The 21,232-nt window shown below is 41.5% G+C and overlaps 1 protein-coding gene across 3 annotated transcripts in view; it reads left to right on the forward strand.

Annotated features, from left to right (window-relative positions):
• The window catches only part of LOC149319256 (four and a half LIM domains protein 2), a 39,130-nt gene that overhangs the window by 13,018 nt on the left and 4,880 nt on the right, over window positions 1–21,232 (forward strand). The window contains exons 1-3 of one of the 3 annotated variants that reach the window (XM_089511385.1): window positions 17–200; window positions 12,199–12,378; window positions 18,713–18,887. In XM_089511385.1, coding sequence (XP_089367511.1) covers window positions 12,223–12,378; window positions 18,713–18,887 — 331 coding nt within the window. In that variant the 5' untranslated portion in view covers window positions 17–200; window positions 12,199–12,222. Of the gene's footprint in view, window positions 1–16; window positions 201–12,198; window positions 12,501–18,712; window positions 18,888–21,232 lie in introns of those variants that run through there. The other 2 variants (XM_089511386.1, XM_089511388.1) reach the window with 2 other exon arrangements.

Raw genomic sequence — 21,232 nt, forward strand, 5'->3', positions numbered from 1 at the left:
AGGCTGTGAAGGCAGACGCCTGTTTCCACACAACACAGACGGCTGAACAGAAATTCGAAGAGCTGCTTGCACAGTGTGGAGGATTCCCCAGCTAGCTTTCCATCTCCTCTTCTCCCTGCCAGCCGGTCACTGTGTTGCCCATTGATTCATGGATGTGACTCCCCATTTCAACTCCAGAGGGTACCATTAACTACCTACCTGTAAGTAAACATCCCCTTTTCTCCCCCAAGAATCAACAATAAACCTTTGGAGATTTTTCTATAACTAACAAAGGATGAGATGCTAGGCTAGAATGCTAGATCAGACCATGCTTTGTACAGGATAAAGTGACAGCCATAATTGCCTATAAAATATACCATACAGTAGGGGAATAGCACTGACCCCTTGAACACACCACACCCCAGGAAAATTTGAACAATAGAAAGAGACTGAGTAAGAATAATTATTTTTTGCCTTTGGGGAAAATGTTCTGTTTCTGAATGGGAATGTAAGCAAGAGACATGGCACTGTGTCAATTCACATTGAGACAATTTTTGTTCTTCAATGCCATGCTGGAAAAGCCCCGCGGACGAGCACAAATAAGTAAGAGCTCAGCTCTTTGCCTCTGTGAGCCTCTGTCAATCCTTCCTGCTTCCTAGGAGCAACAAAGGACCTTGTTATTTTTTTCCCCAGTAGCAGAAAGACAGAAAACAAAGATAGCTTTGCCCATTTCCTACGGTAGATAGAACACATTCCTCCGCTAAAAACACTAAAAGAAACATATTTCTGTAAATTGCATTTTTTAAATTCAAATATAATTATGTACCAAAATGTACCTGTAGTTCTTTCTTTCAAGTTCCATGTGTGTTGTGCTTCTTTTCTACAATTGACATAGAGTCTGCATAGCTGGCAAAATGCATCTCACTTGGTGAACACCAGTTTTCATGTCTCATTAGTACTACTTATTATATATTTATTTATAAATATGTATAACCCTGCTTTCTATTTAAAAAGACATCTGAGGTGGCTTTATATGCCTTACTATGCTTGTGAGTAACTTCCTCCTTTCTACCATGATACATTTGCCTTTGATTCACAGTGTCTCGCTTGCTATGAATCCCATTTATAATACTTCCTGGAGGTTCTTAAATCAAATTTAGTATTTACTCTAGACTGAATAGTCACCATAGTAACCATCTATTACTATTGCATGGGCCCTATACTTGAAAATTGGATCAATTTTAGCTATATTCTAGAGAACTGGGAAGTATAGGTGCACAGTCTAGCAAAAAGAAATGTTGAGGTTTCATTGGAGCTTACTCCCAAGTAAGCTGGTGTAGGATGAAAGTCATACAGCCCTATATAGTTCAGTAAGAATGTGTATTTTTATTCCCATTGATCTCAATGAGATAAAGTCACAATTAACTTTTGCTGGGTTGTATAGTTGGGTCAACAGTGTTCCTCAATGTGATACCCTCCACATGTGTTGTACTACAAAATCCATTATTCTCATGTAACATGGCACCCAGTGGGGAAAACCTAGTGTATACCTCTAAATGTAACACTGGTTTCTTCTGTCAATTGTCCAGTACTCCTTACATCAAGTAGTAAGTTAAATGCACTTTTTTAAAAAAGTAAAAATGAACAGAAGATGTATTTTAAGAGATGGTGTGGAATGAATGTCTATTTTAATATTTATTACATTTTATGTGGACCCTGGGGAAAGTCTTCCATCTAGACTGAGAAACTTAGGCCCAATACAGACTGGCACAAAGCACCATGCTGGGGCCAATTTTAGGGCTCGGTAGGGCTGGGCGTCCATATGTGCCAAGCCCTACTAGCGGTGCCTATGTGCCATCTTGCCATGGCCCCACCCATATGGGGTACATGACGATGACGCATAGGCATCCGTGCGCCCAAACAGCACTCACCGGAAGCAGCGGTATCAATGTGCATGAGTGCCATTATGACACTCCTGAAAAGAAGCCACTCTAGGCAGCTTCTTTTTAGGGAGCGCATCAACCCAGACTGTTGGGGGCAAATTAGCTTACTTGCTAATTAGCTTACTTGCTGTTCACCGCTATGATCTTTGGAATAGCGGTATATAAATAAAACAAATTAAAAAAAACAAATTAAATTAATTAATTAAATCAGTGCCATGTGGTGCTGTTGGCGCGGCGCCAATGAGGAGTAAAGAAAGGTAGCATGGAGCCACCCATATGTATCCCCCCTTTGTATCTATGTATGAATAAGGTCAGGGTGCTTCTACACTGGAGAAATAATGCAGTCTGACACCACTTTAACTGCCATTGCTTCATCCTACAAAATGTTGGGATTTGTAATTTCATGAGGCACAATACTCTTTGGCAGAGAAGGTGAGGGGGCTTGTAAAACTACAAATTGCAGGCATCCATAGGATGGAGCTACAGCACTTCAAATGGGGTCATACTGCATTATTACAGTGTAATTGCATCCTTTGTCTTAGATTCTTGATTAATTTATGTTTTTAAGTCTCACATTGTAGGCTTCAAGAAAAAGAAAAGTTAAGACAACACACAGTATAAGACAACCTACAATACTGACAACCATAATATTGGGAAAAGCCCACACATGTCAATGCCTCATTCACCTGATGAAAGCTGTATCTTGGATACTGGCTGCTTTGAAAGGTATATGCATATATTCTGAACATGTTGGAGGTTAAATTGCCCTGGCATGCACTCAGTGGTGTGTTGTTTGCCTTTAAGTCATTTCTGACTCATGGCGACCCTAAGGTGAACCTATCACAGGGTTTTCTTGGCAGGTTTCTTCAGTGGGGGCTTACCATTGCCATCCTCTGAGGCTGATAGATTGTGACTTGCCCAAGTGGGTTTTCATGGTTGAGCAGGGATTTGAACCCTGTTATCCAGAGTCATAATCCAATGTTCAATGGTTTGAGTGTGGCCTATGACTCTGGAGACCAAGGTTTGATTCCCATCTCAGCCGAAACTCACGGGGTGACCTTGGGCAAGTCACATGCTCTCAGCCTCAATAGAAGGCAATGGCAAACCTCCTCTGAATAAATTGTACCAAGAAACCCTCATGATACATTTGCCTTAGGGTTGCCATAAGTCAGAAATGACTTGATGGCTCACAGTATATGCACACACACACGCACACTATTTATTACCTGTGAATACAAATAGAAAGAGAGGGAAATGGAAGGTATCTCGCTGTCAAGAACAAATGATTCACAAGCTTCACAAGTTGGAAACAACTTGAAGGCACAAAACAACAACAACCACTCAATAGTCAGATAAAGTTATATGGCAGAGTATCAAACCACCACCCACATTCCTCCAAAGTAGTACATGGAAGGCGTATGCAAGGAATAGGTAGGACACATGCCCTTTTGCCTTGGACATCTTTGCCCATTCCTTGCGTAGTGCGGAAAGTTGTGTAAAGAGGAAGGAGGGGGAATCTTATGTTCTTTGGTTCATTCTAGAAGCTTCCCTGACTAACTAGACTCTACCCATTTCTCTGGTGCTTGCCACTTTCCCCTCTTCCCAAAAACGTATAAAGAAGCAAAACATGACCAGAGCTTGGAACATTTATTTTAAAAAATAAATCATTATTTGCAATTATTTTAAAGAAACACCAAGTTTTGAAAGCCTCCAAATATAAATATAGAAACCACAAGTAAATGCTGCTTGTTATGCCAGAAAAAATAACAATACTACCATTTCTTCCTTTTATGCAAAAAATAATAGTGTTGCTTCCTCATTATCTTTGTGTTACTTTCTTTAAATTACTTTACATCATTTCCAACTTTACTTTATATTACATTAAAGTACTTTACATACTTTCAGATTTACTCTAGATTAAATGACAAGTTTAGGTTGTTGCCACGCTACCAGAATAAAACAATTTGACACTAGTTTAACTACAATGTTCAATGCTATGGAATTCTGAGATTTGTAGTTTGGCAAGGCACCAAGAGCTCTCTGACAAAACTACAAATCCCGGAATTCCATAGCAATGAGCAATATTTTATTCCTGCAGTGTAGCAGCAGCCCATATATTACTTTGAACCTTCTTTAACATTCCTTTATATTACAGTATTTTACTTCCATGTTTGCTTTAGATTACTTCCAACTTTACTTTAGATCGCTGTACATTACAGTTCTTCACATTACTTCTAACTTTGGGTCCCCCACTTTAAAAAAGCCTTGTCTGGATATATCTTTTTCTGCTAGGAAAAAGGTTGAGGAAGAAGTGCGAAACCACAGGAAAGTTACAAATTACAAATAATATCTGAACCCTTTGTAAAATTCCATTTGTTGAATCAAAGCCTCATCCAGAAGTAGCCAAATCTATAAGCTTTACTTTATGTATCAACTACAAAATGTCTAGAATCTAGATGAACACACACTCTTGTCACTGAGTGACATTTTGAACTGATTAGATATCAATCAACTGTCATTTATAATTGATGCCTTACCTGGCATTGATCATGCATAGTATTGTGCCAATTTACAAATAATGTCTGTAAAATTATACTCTGATATAAGTGTAGTATAGGTTGGTCACCAAATACAGCAAAGCACAAGAGATGAAACTTTCTTTTCCACTTCCTATAATGTATTTTCCACTCTAAGCATGCTTAAATATCATAAAGGCACCAGAGCAAATCTAGTCTTGGAAGTGAAGCAGTGTCAGCCCTGGTTAGTACTTGGATGGGAGATGGCCAATTAATATCAGATGCTGTAGCTATATACCAGAGGAAGGAACTGGCAAATCCACCTTGAGTATTTCTTGCCTAAGAATACCCTAATTCATGGGGTCACTATAAGTCAACAGGCTACTTGAGGGCACACAAACAAACACACAGCCAGACAGAAAAGAAACGTTCTACTAGTTCTGGGTCTTGAAATGCCCCAATTAGCAGTAGCTGTATTCTTTTATTAAATTCTGTTATTCAGTTTTTAAAGATCCCTGGGTGAAAACCCTGGCCTCCTTTTAGGTAGTTAAATGATCCTCCAATAATTTTCTCTCTCACTCTAAAATGTGGTAGCATGGAAGGAACTTGATGTGCAGAACTTGATGGCAGAGGTGGTGGTGATGGGCAGCATAATAAGGCACACCCTTCAGGAGATACTGGTTTTCATATAACACTGCGTGTGTGTGTGTGTGTGTGTGTGTGTGTGTGGTGTCCCTTCTACTTGTTTCTGATTTATGGCAACCCTAATGTTGTTGTTGTTGTTGTGTGTGTGTGTGTGTGTGTGTTTTGCAAGGTTTGTCCAGAGGAGGTTTGCCATTGCCTTCCCCTGAGGCTGAGAGTGTGCGACTTGCCCAAAGTCACTCAGTGGGTTGCATGCCTGAGCAGGAATCAAACCCTGGTCTCCAGAGTTGTAGTCCAATGCTCAAATCACTATGACATATAGCAAAGAAAATGAATTAGAAAGAAAAAAATTCTTTATTCAACATTTATATATTATAAGTTTACTGAGTATTTGTTATTCAAAGGTGTTGGATAGCACTGCCATTAGTTCTGAATTATCCATAAAAGAAATGGGCTTATCCCAGCTGTGACAGGGACTGGGTAGCTGCAATTAGATGAGAGAAGGCCATCACAATGGAAAACATGGGAATCTCCCATTTGCCTTCTTTGCACTTTGCTCATCATCTGAGAAGAACCATCAAACAATAGAGGGCAGAAAAATGTTTATCATAAGGAATTGTCTATTACCAGAGTGAACTATTCCTCCCTAGAGCTTGGAAAAGTTATTCCCAGAGTCCCTAGCCAGCATGGCCTTTCCTCTCCCTGCTACCAGAATACATGCATATAGCTCAGTGGTACATCAGAAGCTTCACATACAGAAGGTCTCAGATTCGATTAATGGCACCACCACTGAAAGTAGGATTGAGGCTCTGTCTTCACTTGCCGAAAAACTCCAGGGTGCTCCCCAGAGTATTCTGGCCCTGCTTCTGCCACCCTCTTTTGCAGTGGATTTTGTAGACTCACTGCAAATGGTGAGTTATTTAAATGTGGGTTAGAGGGAAGAAGACCCAAATTGGATGTGAGCATCATGAAGACAGTCCGGACCCGATCTGGGGTTTTGGCACTGTGTCATGTAAACAAGAAGCAGTGATCCCAGGTAATTCAGGGCAGTTCATCCATGTAGATAAGCCCTGGGGTGCATGCTGCTCAGAAATAGTTAGACTGCAGCTCCCAGCATGCTTCACCATTGCCTATGGCCTGTTACAGACTGCCAAAATAAAACTGCTTCGGGTTTCTTTGGAGGTATGCTGTTTAAATGATGCATGGGTCCTAAGAGTCCAGAGGTCGCGCCAAAGCCACACTCCATTCCTAAGCACTGGAGTGCAGCTTTGGTGCAGCTTCCGGACTCTTAGGACCCATGTATCATTAAAACAGCATACCTCCAAAGAGACCCGAAGCAGCTTTATTTTGGCAGTCTGTAACAGGCCTATGTCAGCTAGAGATGCTGAGAGCTGCATCCAACAATTGACAGGGAGCTGAACTAGATTAGTGTTTCCCAAACTTTGGAACTACAAGTATTTGGGACTTCAACTCTCAGAGGCTCCAGCTAGTCTAGCCAACAGTCAGGAATTCTGGGAGCTGAAGTCCAAAACATCTGGAGGAGGACCAAAATTTGAAAACCATTGAAGTAGATGGCCCTTGCTATCTGTTCCAACTCTAAATTTCTATGATTCTATCGAGGACTGCATAATCCTCACCTCTGATATAAATGGTTGTGAGATTTAAGAAGATTCCCTTTTTTAAAAGGAAACACACTTGTCCCTCCCCATTCGCGGACTTGGAGTCTGTGGTCTCGCTAATTCGCAGATGGCAAGTGGGGAGGGACAAAATGGCTCATGTGCCTAAGGTGTATGCACAGTGCCACATACAAAAGCGTGCACCCATTTTAACCAATGGGTTTTGAATATTTGTGGTTTTTTTCGATTCACAGAAGAGATTCCTGCGAATCAGGAGGGATGACTGTAATTTCTTACCAAGTGGTGCTGCGAGGAAATTATTCATATTTGCCTGTTTGTATCTGGACACTGTTATTTACCCTTAAATAAATTCTTTGCTACCAAAGAATTCCCTCATCCAACATCATCACTTCTTTCTTGTTTGCCTGGATTTTATAAGTTTTGATTGGAAACTGGATGACAGTTCTTGGAAGAAGGACACACAGTTCTCTCAAAAAAAATGTTAGGCAGCCCTTGGGCTAAGGATTGGAAGATGCTCAAAAGTGATCTGCTCCTGGTACTTCAGGAGCAGAGCTTAAGGAATTTACTTTTTGGGACTATAACTTTCAAAATCTCTCAGCTGACATCATGCAAACCTTGCCAAGTTCCCAGGAAAAGGAGGAGGAAGAGAAAGAAGATAATCTTGTTAGCTTTCGAAACAATAACACAGATGCTTTCCAAAAGCTTCTACTTGCCTGGATTTATATCCACAGATGTTCCAGATCTCATTCTTTCTTTCATAAAAGGAAACAAATAGAGCTGAAATACTCTACGTAAGCAGAAATCTGAGTCCCAGTGTTAAGCTGCATCTGCACTGCAGAATCCAGTTTGGCACAGCTTTAGCAGTGAATCAAGGCAGTTAAAAGTGGTGCTGAACCGGATTATTTCTGCAGTGTGGATGTATTAAAAAGAAAATGAAAATTAAAAAGACCCAAACTCCTTGGTATAGGAAAACGGAGTTCCTATTTACAGTCTATAGGGGATGAGGGGAAGTATCAGGAACTAGGACCATGGAGAGCAAGTAATGACTTCTCTACATGCCTTAGTTCTCCCCACCCTTCATCTGCTCTCCTCAATCCACAATAGCCTGCAATTGCAGTTCTCCTGCCCAGATGCAAGGCAGGTTAGGAGGATGGCTTAAAGTGCCATGGTTCTAATCTTGAAGTGTATATACACTGCTCAGTTATACCAGCTCAATATTACTTTAACTGGCATGGCACAATTTTCTGGAGTCCTGGGATATAACGTACTCTTCAGACTCCTAGTGCTGTAGTTCACGGGAATATGATAGTTTTGTAAGGGGGGTGGGTAGGAAGTGTAGTTCAAAAACAAATGATTGCCCCAAGGTATAGATACTGGTATGAGATCATTTGAATCTACCAGCTTGATCACCTTTATTCATTGATTTCCCCCTGTTCTTTACACATTTCCTTCAAAATGCAACTAAGGAAAATAGAGACATAACATATGATCTTCAGTTATTTTATTCATCTCATTTGTACCTCACTCAGAAGCAAAGCTTGGACTTCTAATGCTAGAATCTCCTGGCCAGCATGGTCAGTCATCAAGCTAGCTGACTTGCTGGGAGCTGCAGTCCAAGAAGGCAACTTTCCCCAGCTCTGTCCATGAAGTTAAGAAAGCATACATGTATCCTTTTAGTATCTCCCCAGGCTGCTGCCACACTCCAGAATTAATCCAGTTTAACACCGCTTTAACTGTCATGGCTCTGTCCTATGGGATCTTGGACTTTATAGTTTATTGCAGTACCAGAGCTTTCTGAGAAGGCTGAATTTCTCACAAAACTACAAATCCCACAATTCCATAGCATTGAGCCATAGCAGTTAAAGTGGTGTCAAACTGCATTAATTCTGGAGTGTAGATATAGCCCCAATTTTCTATTCTGAGAAAGAGGTTAAACTGTGAGTGTGTTTGGCCCAAGAGGTCGGTCAATCAGTGAGCCTTGTGGGTGAGAGGGAATTTGAACCTTGGCCTTTATGGGCCAAGCCTGACATTCTGTGCTATACAGTGGTTAATTCACACATTTGTGAAAGCCAGCAAGGAACTGCCTTGGACATTACTTCATGGGACTACTGGTAGTGATGATGATGATGATGATGATGACGACGACTGCAAAATGCCAAGAAGGGAAGGTTGAGTGTTTTTCCTTGGGAAAGTTCTTTTTGACAATTAGAATGCAGATGAATTTTTCTACTCTCTTTCTTGTCATGCAGCTGGCTGATTAGAGACATTGGGAGTGAGCTGATGAATATATGCAGTGGCTCTTGGGTCTCTCTGACTTTGGGGTATGATTAAAACCAGAGCAGCATCAAAAAGCTGGACAGCCTATGCAGTGCCTGGAATGAGTAGAAGTCCAATATTGATGTTGCCTGAGAGCCAAGGCAGATGTTACAAGAGAAAGACTGATTGTAGGAGATTCACGTCTCTGTAGCCCTTATCAGATGAGTCTGGAACTGGGGGTCTTCAGCACTGGGCGGTTCGAATTCACGTTATTTCGCACAATACCATCATACCAGCATTCGAATGGCCCAATCCGAACTCACGTGAATGTGCGAGATGCCGAACTGAATGCGTACTGGCTCCTCTTTTTGGAGCGTGTTGGCCAGTGCGCTGATAAGGGGATTGGCAATATCCTGGATTGGGGCTCTGTTCGATCTCAGTGCGAATGGCTCTGGTGTGACTACCCAATCCTGAATTCCATCGCAAGACCCCCAGATTCCAATTTTAACTTCCGGTGGGTCTTTCCTCTTGCCGGTTCCAGGGAAGCGGGGGGGGGGGCGGTTCCAGCGGCCTCCTCCTCCTCCTCCCGGCTTGGGAGCCAGCATAGGCTGCATCCCAAGAAGGGAAGAGGCACGGGGGCCGCTGGAACGGCGGCGATCGCTGCGATTCTAGCGGCCCCGCGCCTGTTCCCTTCTTGGGATGCAGCTTATGCTGGCTCCCAAGCCGGGAGGAGGAGGAGGAAAAAAGCATCCCCATTTACTTAGATGGCCATCCAGCCTCTTTGACAGCCGCTGGAACTGGTCCTCCCCCCCCCCTCCCCAGAATACATATTCACACACTCACACACACACACGTACAACCGGGCATTGCTAATTTGTTGCAAGGGAAGGTCATGGTAACGTTAAAACCAAGCAGGAATGTAGAGAGGAAACAGAGAGGAATGTAGAGAGGGCACGTTGTATCGCGATTGTTAATGTGCATGAGCTGGCTCTCCAGCTGTTTACCGGGCTGTCATGACGTGACCTCCCCTTTCACCCCGGAAGCGTTTAAGGTCGCAACCCATGCAGGGCACCACTGAGCATGTGCGAGGGGGCCGATACGAATTGGCCAATCCTCATGTTGAGCACCGGTGTGACAAAACATTCTGCACTGAATGCACTTCGCGCGAATGCGTATTGGCCAATTTGAATCATGCCAATTCGGAGGGGCTCCCAGGTATGATGGTATTGTGCGAAATAACGTGAATTCGAACCGCCCAGTGCTGAAGACCCCCAGTTCCAGACTCATCTGATAAGGGCTTGTGTTTGACATGGCTTTCTATTCCCATGGTTCCCCATAGCATTTTCCCTTATGTGAGTCGTTAGTCCTTCTGGCTGCAAGCTAGATTCTGCAACTGAAAGTGAGTCTGACTAGTTGGGAAGTATATTTCATTATCATTTAGCTCTCATGAAAATTACCTTGCTTGGAGTTTCCAAGCTCTGGGTGCAGATAACAGATAAAACTGCCTTACATCTGATCAGCAAGGCACATTCTGTCCAACTTTTAACACAAGCCTCCACTGGCAGACACACCACGATCCCATTTAGCTGTTTAGGAGTGGGATTCAATAAGCAGGGGAAGATAAATATATGCTTTCAGAAGATGAGATTTTACTGTTGGAGTGTTGCTGTCTCCATCCACTAGTTAACATTACTTAGCCTGGGATGGAAAGGTTTACACCTACTTCTGTTGTTGTTGTGTGCCTCCAAGTCATTTTTTTACTTATGGTGACCTTATCATAGGCTTTTCTTGGCATGTTCCTTTAGAGGGGGTTTGCCGTTGCCATCCTCTGGGACTGAGAAAATGTAGCCTGCCCAAGGTCACCCAGTAGGTTTTTATGCTTGAGCGGGGAATCAAACTCTGATCTCCAATGCTCAAACCATTGAACCATGCTGGCTCACATACCTACGTCTACTCAGAATTAATCTCCCATTTTAATACAGTAGTATAGAGCCAGCTTGGTGTAGTAGTCTGAGTTTTGGACTAAGACTCTGGAAAACTAGGGATCCAATCCCCTTTTCAGACAAGGAAACCCACTGGGTGACCACTGGGAAGCTTCAGAGGTTTTTGGAGGGAAAAGATTGTCTGCATCCATTTCAGCCTGGTTTCAGGCCAGAATATAGTACCGAGACATATAGAATAGAATACAGTACTTTGGTTGCTCTGACTGATGACATACTCTGAAAAGATAGGGGAAGTGCTACCCTATTCATCCTCCTGGATTTTTCAGCAGCTTTTGATACCATTAATCATGGTATCTTACTGGACAGGCTCTGGAGGGTGGGAATAGGAGGCACTGTTTTACAGTGGTTCCACTCCTATCTACAAAGTCAATTCTAGAGAGTGCGAATGAGGAACTCCTGCTAAGCCACATGACCATTGTGCAGGTGCTACAGGGTTCCATTTTGTCTCTCTTGTAGTTTAACATCTATATGAGACCACTGAGAGAGGTCATTAGGAGTTATGGGGTTGGGTGCCATCAGTATGCCAATGACACTCAGCTATATTCTGCCATGCCATCAGAATTGGCTGGAGCTGTGGAAGTGCTGGAGCAGTGCCTGGATGCTATAATGAGGGTGAATAAACTGAATCTGAATAAGATGGATTGGTGGTGGTTCTTGAGTCTGGGAATTGGGTAGATTGCCTGACCTGGATGGGGTTGCACTTCTCCTAAAAGATCAGGTGCATAGTCTGGGGGTGCTTCTAGATCTATCTTTGTCATTGGAGGCCCACAGAGACCCGGTAGCTTAGAGTGCTTGGGATCAGCTTTGGCTGGTCTGCTAGCTACAGCCTTTCCTGGACAGGGATAATTTAGCCAAAGTAGTCCCTCCACTACTAACGTCCTGGTTAGACTACTGCAGTGCACTCTAAATGGAGCTGCCTTTCAAAAAGAGTCAGAAACTGCAACTAGTGCAAAATGCAGCAGCTAGACTAATCACTGGTATTCCTTTCAGATATCATATAACACATAATTGAACTGCTGTCAATACATTTCCATTCTGGATTCATGGTGCTGGCAGTAACATTTAATGCCCTAAAAGGCTTGGGACACAATACTTGAGGAAGTGCCTCTAAGTCATACAGTGATTGTATGACTCTCTTTATGCCTTCTTGAGAACTAAGATCTATTGAGATATTCAGGATAACATCATTTTAACCCATAGCCCCTCCTTTTCTCATTGACAGGCTGGAGAAATCCTAGATGTCAAAATGACAGAACGCTTTGACTGCCACTACTGCAAGGAGACCCTGTTTGGCAAGAAGTACATCCTGAGGGAAGACAACCCCTACTGCATTAAGTGCTACGAGAGCCTGTACTCCAACACCTGTGAGGAATGTAAAAAGCCAATTGGCTGTGATTGTAAGGTACCTTGGATGTGCCTTTCTCTGACCTAATTCGTAGATCAGATGTCCTGAACTGCATCCATGCTGGCTAAAAGGTTGTCTTGAAAGTAACACCACCCTGCTTGATGTTTCAAAGTTATTGGGTATTTTTACAGCTTCAGAAATAAGAGCTTATTTTGAACAATTGGACCATACATTACACTTGTCTTACAGTATGATAATCTTATTGGCCAAAGTAACCCTCCTTCCTCTCTCTCTCTCTCTCTCTCTCTCCTTCCTTCCTGATTCCGCCCCCCCCCCCCCCCATCTTAAGAATTTATTGGTCACTCTGAATTTTTGGCCACAAAAAATTGACTGGCTCCCAGAATGGCCATGTCTGATAATATTAACAAACAGAACTAGAACACAAAGAACAACTGGTAACAAAATATATGCTGTTTGTTGCTCTCATTTGCCATCAAGTTGGATTCAACTTATGGTGTCCCTCTGAATGCATTATCAATTAATGATACAACAAAATACTGCAAGTAGATATAATCCAACATTTAAACCCCTCAAAGTATAAAAAGTTCTTCATAACTAAACCGGTTTTCACCTGGAACTGAGATGGAAATAAAGTACCAGGTGAACGTCACTACAAAAACAGCAAAAGTCCAAAGCCAGAAAACTGCAGTACCTTTATTGGTCACACACACACACACACACACACTTGTGCATTTTGGTTGGCCAATAAAGTTACTGCTGTTTTGTGGATTTTGTATTTTGTTATATTTTGCATGTCCAACCCCTGAATATGGTAACTGGAAATAGAGTTCTATAAAGAGGGGTCAGCAACTGAGAAGGCCTTTTCAGTGAATTCCAAGGGGCTTTATCTTAACTAGCATCCAAAATAACTAGGTTCACAATGAGAAAAAAATACAAATAGTTTCCCTACCCCCACCCCATCTTTATGTTTAGGAATTGCTTTGGAGTGCTGAGATGGAGCAAAAAAGCTCTTCTAGGGAAAGGTTTAAATTCTTTCATCTGCCAATTCTATTTTGGTTTGGCTCCTTTAAAGTAAAAATCTGTTTTAAAAAATTAAGACAATAAGCTAACAGATCTCTCATATCTCCTGTGATAGTGCCATTAACAAAGCAGTGAAATAGTACTTTGTAAGATGTAGGAGTCACCATGTTGATGGTAAGGCAAATTCCAATACAATATTGTGCAAATTCCAATACCCTTCTAAAGACAAAGAAAAAGGCACAACATTCTCTGTGCAAACTTTTGAAAGACGAAATCTGTGTTTCTGAAAACTTGCAAGATAATTTTGTGCCTTTGGGTTTGGCATAAAAATTCCTTACAACCATAAGGACTTTACAACAATACTGGTGGAAGGTCCTTCTTCATCCATACATCTCTCTGAGTGATGGGGAGCAGTACACAGAAACAAAAACAAAGAAACCCAAAAAACCAAATCAGAAACAAAGTCATAGTGTGCAAAGTTTCACCGAGCTGACAAGCAAAAGAAGGGGTAGCCATTTCTCTCCAGAATTTACTTTTGATTAAGACCTTTCAAATCCCATGGGCCTTTTGCATGTGTTGACACTCAAGAATCCCAAAGCTTGGCCCAGCTTCAACAAATCTCAGAGCAAGGAATTAATCAGCTGAACTTTTCAACCCTGATGGATGTATTTGGAGAGTGTAGGTGTTATCTGATATCCCCATATTTTTAAAACAAGGTTTTCTTCAAGTGCAGATAAAGTATGTGATAGCAAATTTTATATGCCAAAAATTGTTGGGGTGTAAGAAAATATTCCTGGGGGGGAAGTGAGCTGTACACACACACATGCTTGCTTTCAGACTGAAACACACACAGCTAATATTCAAAAAGCCAATCATAGTGACTACTTAACAGTAAAAGGAATAAAAACGCAAATGTGCTCCATTGTAGTATTGCTTTTGTAATAACGTTATTGGACTCTTTAAAATATTGCGATGCCCATGCAGTTGCTACCAATAAATCTCCACTCTCTTGCAGCTGAATTTCTTAACAACAGAATGTTTACTGTGCAAGTACTCCTAATGGGGCTAAATGCATGCTGTCCACCACAAATGGGCAATATGTGACCCATGGCTCTGAAGCACTCTCCGCACTCCTTCTTCATTGCTTCTGCATATATCTCCAAATTTGGCAGTAATCCTGCCTTGTATTTTCACCTTAAAACAAGGTGCATGGGAAACATGCACCATGTTTTAAAGAAGAAACACACTCCTTTAAAAGAATATGTTCTTTAAAACAAGTGTGCTTGCTCCTCACAGTATTGTAAACCAGAAGTGGGGTTGTACTTCTAGCTGTGTACCACTAAATTTCAGCAGTTTTCAATGCCAGGGTGTATGTGTGTGTCTGCTGCAGCCTTTGGTGAGTTGCTGTGAATGTTAAATCATTTCTCACACCTGACCTGCCAAAGTTGCCCACTTTGAATTTGTGTAGCACCACCAACTTATTTTAGATCATTTAATGCATTTTAATATCCTTTCATAAACCCACCAATGATCACAGTTCATTAGGAAGTTACATGTCTCTGTCTGCCATGGAAGTCAATTGCCCTCTCCAAAAGATCGAAAACATTACACTTTTTTCTACATTCTGTTTAGCGGCCGTATAATGAAGGGCTAGTGTAGAAAGGATATATACCTAGGAGGAACTGGAACTGGCATGGGGCACTAGTCTCTTGACTGATGTTTTTCAAGTACAGTATTTTGGTTGGGGATTAAATAAGCAAAACCAAAATAAGAAGGAGGAGAAATTAAGAAAGAACGATGATACAGAACAGAGCAAATAAAAAGTAAGGAATCTGGTTGTTTGTGAAATTAAGTTTTATAAAAACAAGTGTATACCATGCCAGATAAAACTATCTGGATTTTTTTGTCTTTTCGTTCTAAGCAGTTTTTATTAAAATTCGCTTAAAACACTCACACTGCTAATATTACCTAATGTAGCCAAGATTTATGTTGATAGACTTGTGTATGAGAAGCCATAGTGATAGTCTGTTCTTTAAGGAACAGGTTCGGGCAATTTGTGACCCTCCAGTTCCTGGGGTACAACTTCTGTCATCTCCATTGGCTATCATGGCTTGGGCTGATGGGAGTTACAACCACATATTGCAGATCTAGAAGACCTGCCCCAATCACAGAATTTTACAAAGGGGTTGTGACAGTGAAAGATTCCACTTGTAACTCTCTTGTGTGCTTCTTAAATCCTTCCATATTTTCTCCTCACACAAAAGATCCATTAAGAAGACCAAGGTCCAAAACACACTGCAGAAATAATCCAGTTTGAGACCACTTTAACTGCCCTAGCTCAATCCTAAGGAATCCTGGGAATTGTAGTTTATTGTTGTCCCAGAGCTCTCTGACAGAGAAGGCTAAATGTCTCACAAAACTGCAATTTGTGGACTCCCCTAGCATTGAACTATGGCAGTTAAAGCTGCCCCAAACTGGATTATTTCTGCAGTGTATTTTGGACCCTTGATGAAATAACAGCAGTGTCTCTAGATCACAGGTGTTAAGAGCCTCCCATCTAAGCTTTTCTTCCATCTTTTTCTGGCCCTGTCAGATTACATAGATGTTGGACTCACAGTTGACCCATTAGCCGTCTACACACATGGAATCTTCCTGATTTCACAAGAAATCTTGCTCCCAAGGCAAAATATGGTCAAAGGAGATGAATGAAGGAAGGGTCTACAGATGAGAGTGGCTGCATGTGAAATGAAACATTACTAACCAAGTTGCAAAGAGAAGTTCCTTTCCCCCCTCCTTTGATAGGTGTGTCCAACAGTGTGGGTGACATGATTGCTGATTACTGCCAGGAATGTCTCCACATTAGACCACAGGCTGGCTATGTATAATTATCACTCTGCACCTAATGACCCTGGATTCTTATATGAAGAGCTTCATATGCAATTGTAGGCAGCAATAAAGTCCTAACTGGAAGTCTCCAAAGTGACTTTTGAAACAGTGTACCTTTTCAACAGTCCCACTTTGGTCCCTCTGTCATCTCACTTTGTCAGCTGCTTTTAAAATATCCATTTCTCTCTCTTCCTCCCACATTTCCTCTTTGTCTCCAGCTTACTTTAATTGCTGCAACCTGAGTTCAAAATGAAAAGGTAGTTTGCACTCAGCAGGAAGGAGAGGACACGAGAGAACAGAATCTTGCCTTTTCCAGTCGGATCAGGCAAAAGCAAACTGCTGCAGCCTTCCCCATTAATACCTTTTGGCATTTTGACCACATGAATCCCAGGTATTCATCTGTGAAATGTCAGAGGGTATGAAACAGCTGTGGATTGATAGTAATTCAAAGACCATGATTTTTAAGTTCTCTCACTTAAGCTCCCACTTTCTATTGTATTTTTCTTTGTATGATGTTCTTCTTCCTTTTGTTTGTTGGGGTTCACTATATTCTGCATATGAAGTGGCTTGTAGCCTCTCACAGGACAGAAGAAGGCCAAGATCTCAAGGAAGTTGCTGATTACTGCCAATGGAGAGAGAACTTTATTATGTTTCTTTCACTGCCTCTGTTCCCAGTGCCCCTATGGCCTATATCTGCATTGATCCTCTCTCAAGACCTCTTTAAACACCATCTTAAGCAAACACCTCAAGCAAGATGCAGAACTGTTACCCCAAAACACTGTCACTTTTTCTTCCCCTACATGGTATTAGTCTTTGCCTGACAAAAAAAAGCCAATCAGCTTAAAATCTTAGAATGGCGTACTTTGTACCTTTGGGTTTTCTCAATAAATTAATTAATATTTTTGATTTTGTTATTATTTTGTTCTTATTTTGTATGGCCAAAACAGCTGCTCCTGAAATATTTTTACTGCCATTAATATTACTGATACATTGTTATTAATACATTGTTATCACCTGACTACTGCTGGTTTATCCCAGCTAGGACTTTACCACACAGGGCTAAAAATAAAAAAATTAACAGGAGAAAAGCCTCTTTGGCCAATATCTATCACACAATGTCATGTCTGTCCTGCTGTCACCCTACATTCCATCTGATACTGTAGTGCATCTTTTCATTGAAGGACAAAACCTGTCAATGGGCTCTCATTCTTGCTGCTGCTCCACTACTGTCTTTGTGCGATAGGTCCCTTCCGTGGCAGTTCCACTTCTCATGCAGTCACCTGGTATGAGTGAGCATGATTTTGCTCTAGCAATCATCCTCCCAACAACTTGCCGAAGCTAGTTAGTCCCCCAAAATGTGGGACTGCTGTGTGAATGCATGCAGCAGCCTCACACTTCAGAAAGTGGGAGGAGCAGTGACCGTGGCTGCCAACAGTTTACTGAAGCCAGGAAGCCCCACATTAACACAGGTAGCATTTGGCAGTGCCAGAAACAGATCACACATGAATCGCCAAAGGACTATCATGGGGAAAAGTGTGATAACAAATGATGCCAAGCCAATATGATTCCATTCTTGAACTATAGTAATTGTAGCAGGAGAGCAAGCTGATAAAATCTCTAGAGTAGATCCAGTGAATCTACTGTTGAATAGTGAATGAACATGTAGGTAAATCCCTTTAATTCAGTGGCTGTACTCTGACTAACACTAGGATTTACACCTGTGCATCCTGCTGTACAGAAGGGCCTTCCTGTCCAACTCTAGTTTTAAGATAAAAATCCATATGAAAGGAGAGCAAAGGCCTTGATGTTAACCATCAGCAGCACCCAGAAAACAGATTGAGCAGCCACACAGGTTGCATGGCCATAGTTCCTCCTGACCCAATGACATGCATTCTTATTTAAAATATAGTAATGATACCTAAATTTACATACCTACCTGTAAATTAGCACGTGCTAATTTTATGCAAATTGGCATCTTCTTGCATGCTTTTTTGAGGTGGGACTGTTAATATTGTAAACTGTGTATATAAAAAAGCAGGAAGCGTTACAGACCCATGATTGTGCTCCGTGCACACACTAAGGGTGCATCTACATGGTAGAAATAATGCAGTTTGACACCACTTTAACTGCCATGGCTCTATCCTACAGAATCCTAGGATTAGTCGTTTTGTGAGGGACCAACACTCTTTGGCTGAGATGGAAAACCTTGTAAAATGACAAATCCCAGAATTCCATAGGATGGAGCTCCACCATTTACAATGGTGTCAAACTGCACTATTTCTACGATAGATGCACCCTACGTTTCATGCTATATTTGTTTGCTTGGCAAAATGTAGGCTGACTTTAATTTAATTTGAATATAACCTTTGATATTTTTCTCTCCATTATGCGCTCACAGTCGTTATGTTCTCTTAACACTGCAGCCAGTTTGCTAAGGTCATCCTGTGATTTGGGTTTTCTGCAGGATCTATCCTACAAGGACCGGCACTGGCATGAAACCTGTTTCCACTGCTTCCAGTGTAAGAACTCGCTGGTGGACAAACCTTTTGCTGCAAAAGAAGAGCACCTTCTCTGTACTGAATGTTACTCAAATGAATATTCCTCTAAGTGTAGTGAGTGCAAGAAGACCATCATGCCAGGTTAGAACTTGTCTGCTTTGGGAATGGGCTTTAGGTGGAAATTGGGATTCGAGGAGTTACAGTCCCAAAAGTAACTTTTCCAAGCTAATCTGGCTAATCCAAAACCTTCAGACACCAATTGGATACTCTTTTGTCTTTTGCATCTGACCCCACTACCATCTATAAAACGTATTTGCTGACAATTTCGCTAAACATCTTTACACATTTGAATAAGGAATGTATTCAAAGTGCCACCTCCCTCACGGCTACTTGATTCCCAGCTCTGCTTGTAACCTTCCATAATACCAAGTAGCTAGTACTTTAGCTTGGAGAAGAGAAGACTGAGATGTTACACGATAACCATCTTTAAATATCTGAATGGGTATGATGGAGCGAGCTTGTTTTTTTGCTGCTCCAGACACTAGAACATGAACCAATGGATCCACATTACAAGAAAAGAGATTCCAGCTAAACATTAGGTAGAACTTTTTTTATTGTAAGTTCTGTTTGACAGTGGAATGGACTGCCTCGGAGCATGGTGGAATCTCCTTCTTTTGAGGTCTTTAAACAGAGGTTGGATGCGATCTTTCAGGAGTGCTTTAGCTGTATTTCTGCTTGGTAGGGATTTGGATGGCCCTTGTGGTCCTTTCCAACTCTAAAATTTTGTGACTCTTATATGGATGGCTTGGAGTCTGTATTTCCATAGTCTTCTTTATCCTCTCTTATGTTACAATCTCTCTCCTGCCCTGATCATCCCATCACTCAAACAAAGAGCATGCACAGAGCAGACCTCTTGAATAGTAAGTCAATACATAGGAATCTCATTGATTCAAAAGTTGGGATTAACAATTCCAAGAGTAAGCAAAACACAGATCTCCGGACATTTTTATACCTCCTTTGCCCTCAGCCCTTGCTGACCTAACTATTGGTGAGCAATGGGGTTGCTAGAGTAAAAACTGGAGAGGGCTCCTGTACCTTTGACAGAAAAGGGAATTTAAATAGGTGCTGCTTCTCATGCAATGAGGTAGCCATGCAACATCTGCTGGAATGCACTCTCCAATGCAACCATTAAAGGCACAGGAACCCTTTGCAGTTTTCAGTATGGCAACTCTAGACCAAAAGAATGCTGGGAAGTTGTAGTCTAGCAATTTCTGGAGGGCTACAATTTGTCTATGCACTCACAGATGGGTTTTGGTAGTGCTCTTAACTGCCATGTGGAAGAAATTCTACCCAATTTATCCAAATTATCTTGTCCAATCCTATCCTATCCAATCTGATTCTGTTCTTTATTCATGCCCTCCCTTCTCCCCAGTGCTGGGACTCAAGACAGCTTACAAAATAAAAAGAATTACAGATTAAGAATAACAGCTAAAAACACATATGGTTAAAACCACAGGAAATGTTATATTAAAATAGTATCAAAAGTCTGTAGAATTAAAACACTGACTAAAGGAGAACAAGACGAAGCCAGCCTAGCCTCCCAAGGAAGGGAGTTCTAGGCCTGATTCCCACTACCTTTTAAACCAGATCGCAAATTGGTTTGAACCGGTTCAAATGACCCTGGTTCCCACTTGAATCAAATTGCTGAAGCGATTCACAGAGGGGGGCATGCACTAGACCCATTTAACCTGCGTCTTTTTGACGCTGATTTTTTCCATGCGTTTTTGGATAATTCTGCACAAGTGTGAACCAGATGCGGATCGGAATCAATTTAAATTTGCTCTTTGACTGGCTGGAGCGGTTTCATTTTGAATCGATTCATTCGTGAATGTGAACCACAAGTGGGTTATTTTACAGGGAAAAAACGCAATTGGGGCAAATGTAGTGTGAACCACGCTCTGTCATCTAATCAATCCATCGATTCGGATCGCAAGCCAATTTATTTGTAAGTGGGAATGAGGCCCCAGAGTCTGGGAGAAGCCCCAGAGAAGGCCCTCCCCTGTGTTCCCACCAAACATGTTCATAAGTGGGGATTATCTAGTGAAGCACTTCTCCTGAAGATTTTGTTGCTTGGGTAGGCTCATATAGGAAGATACAGTCATTTAGATAATCTGAACTACCTTCCGGAAGACCTTTTTTATAAACAGATTTTCACTGTGCATTTAGAATTATATTGTCATATGTTAGCCTCTGAAACTTTTTTAAAGGATGGTCTTGTAGTGAGTAATTAGTTTTGTTTCTATGATGATTAGAAATGCCCTGCAGTTGAGAGAGCAGAGTGGTACGCAGATCATTTTGAAACCCTTCATGCACCAGCTTTCTAATATTTATCTTATGTCTTGGGAACTTTTTAAATATAAGGAAAGGAGCTGTCAAAATGCACATCGTTGATCCAGGTTTAAAAGTAAAATGGAAGAAATTATCCC

The sequence above is a fragment of the Sceloporus occidentalis genome, unplaced genomic scaffold (assembly GCF_023333645.1).
Source record: "Sceloporus occidentalis isolate IW3139 unplaced genomic scaffold, rSceOcc1.0.p SCAF_2, whole genome shotgun sequence".
Lineage (NCBI taxonomy): Eukaryota > Metazoa > Chordata > Lepidosauria > Squamata > Phrynosomatidae > Sceloporus > Sceloporus occidentalis.